The sequence below is a fragment of the Arachis duranensis genome, chromosome 9 (assembly GCF_000817695.3).
Source record: "Arachis duranensis cultivar V14167 chromosome 9, aradu.V14167.gnm2.J7QH, whole genome shotgun sequence".
Lineage (NCBI taxonomy): Eukaryota > Viridiplantae > Streptophyta > Magnoliopsida > Fabales > Fabaceae > Arachis > Arachis duranensis.
Window position 1 is genome coordinate 22,717,484 of NC_029780.3, and position 1,634 is coordinate 22,719,117.

General features: G+C 34.3%; 1 protein-coding gene across 1 annotated transcript; it reads left to right on the forward strand.

Annotated features, from left to right (window-relative positions):
* The first annotated feature begins 118 nt into the window (after nt 1-118).
* On the forward strand, nt 119-559 carry LOC107465139 (uncharacterized). The gene has a single exon (XM_016084131.1). It carries the CDS (start codon nt 119-121, stop codon nt 557-559), a length of 441 nt encoding a protein of 146 aa, XP_015939617.1.
* Nucleotides 560-1,634: the final 1,075 nt, after the last annotated feature.

Here is a 1,634-nt window from a genome sequence, read left to right on the forward strand (position 1 = left end):
TCTGGAAGATTTGGCTACTAATGGATCTACATATTCTCAACGTGGTGATGCTACTTATGCTCTTAAATCTTTATTATCATTTGATTTTGTTTTCATTTTGCATATGATGAAAGAAATCATGGGAATCACTGATAAACTTTGTCAAGCATTGCAACAAAAATCTCAAGACATTTTGAATGCTATGCATCTGGTTTCTAGTACAAAGTCATTGATTCAACAGTTAAGAGATAGTAGTTGGGGAGCACTTTTGGAGAAAGTTAGTTCTTTCTGCAATGATCATGCTATTCAGATACCTGATATGGGTGCTTCTTTTAGTGACATAATTCGGTCTCGTCGTAAAAAGGATGTTGTCACTGTTGAACACCACTATCGTGTTGACATTTTTACTAGCGTGATAGATTTTCAATTGAAAGAGCTAAATAGTAGATTTAGTGAGCAAGCAACCGAGCTCCTCATACTGAGTACATCTCTAGATCCTAAAGATGTTTTCAAGTTATTCAGTGTTTGCAACATATGCAATCTTGTAAAGAATTTCTATTCTTTAGATTTTTCTAAGTAAGAAAAGATTCAATTGGATTATGAGTTACAACATTATGAACTTGATGTGGTTAAAGCTCCAGATTTTCAGAATTTGTCTACTCTTGCTGAATTGTGTCAAAAATTGACAGAGACAGGAAAATCAAATATATATCCTTTAATTGATAGATTAATTCGTCTTGTTTTGACTCTTCCTGTGACAACAGCAACAACTGAACGGGCCTTTTCAGCTATGAAGATTATTAAAACAAGGCTTCGAAACAAGATGGAAGATGAATTTTTAGCAGATTGTATGATTGTATATATTGAAAAGGAAATTGCTTCAAAATTCACTTCAGAGATGATAATTGATGATTTTAGTTCCATGAAGCATCGTCGAGCAAGTTTAAAAATATCAAAATCTTAAAGTATGTAGTTGAACATTGACTTTTATATAATATAATTACTTTTTTGATATATATGCTACAAATCATATTTTGTTAATTTTTTGTTATATTTTATATTTAATTGGCCCCCCTCTTATGAAATTTCTGGTTCCGCCACTGGAAATGACCTATGTGGTCTTAAAAGGTAAACGAAAAATGACGGTAAAAGGTAGTTTAAAAATTGTTGAGTAGTTATGTCAGTCTAAGTTTTCATGAAAAGGAAGAAGTAGCTCGGCGTTAAGTATGTTAGAAGAGGTCGGCGTTAAGTAGCTCTGTCACGATTCAGAGCACATGACGATCTGTGTGTCGATGTGCATCATATGAAGTAACGATCCACATGTAAATTTTGCCTAGGGTTGATTCGCTGTGGTTCATCCCTGTTCAAGAAAGGAGGTCTTGTGATCGCAGACTGATTGGCCATTGTGCTGCTATTTAGATGCACATTGGTGGTTGTTAGATTCTTGATGTCCGTTAGTGCCGCTGCGTTGGTGCATATTGCCACTGAAGTGATAGGAATAAAACACACAATTTCCTACTTGTAAGAATTAAAGGAGCAACAATTCACTCACAATAAGTATTAACAGTAGCACAATAATATCCAATACCAGCGGAAAAATCACATAAACCAGAAATTAGAAACAAGCTAACACACCAAGATTTTTAACGTGGAAA

What these genes read in the sequence shown, in the direction of transcription:
- LOC107465139 (XM_016084131.1), top strand. Translation starts at nt 119, where the DNA reads ATGGGAATCACTGATAAACTTTGTCAAGCATTGCAACAAAAATCTCAA.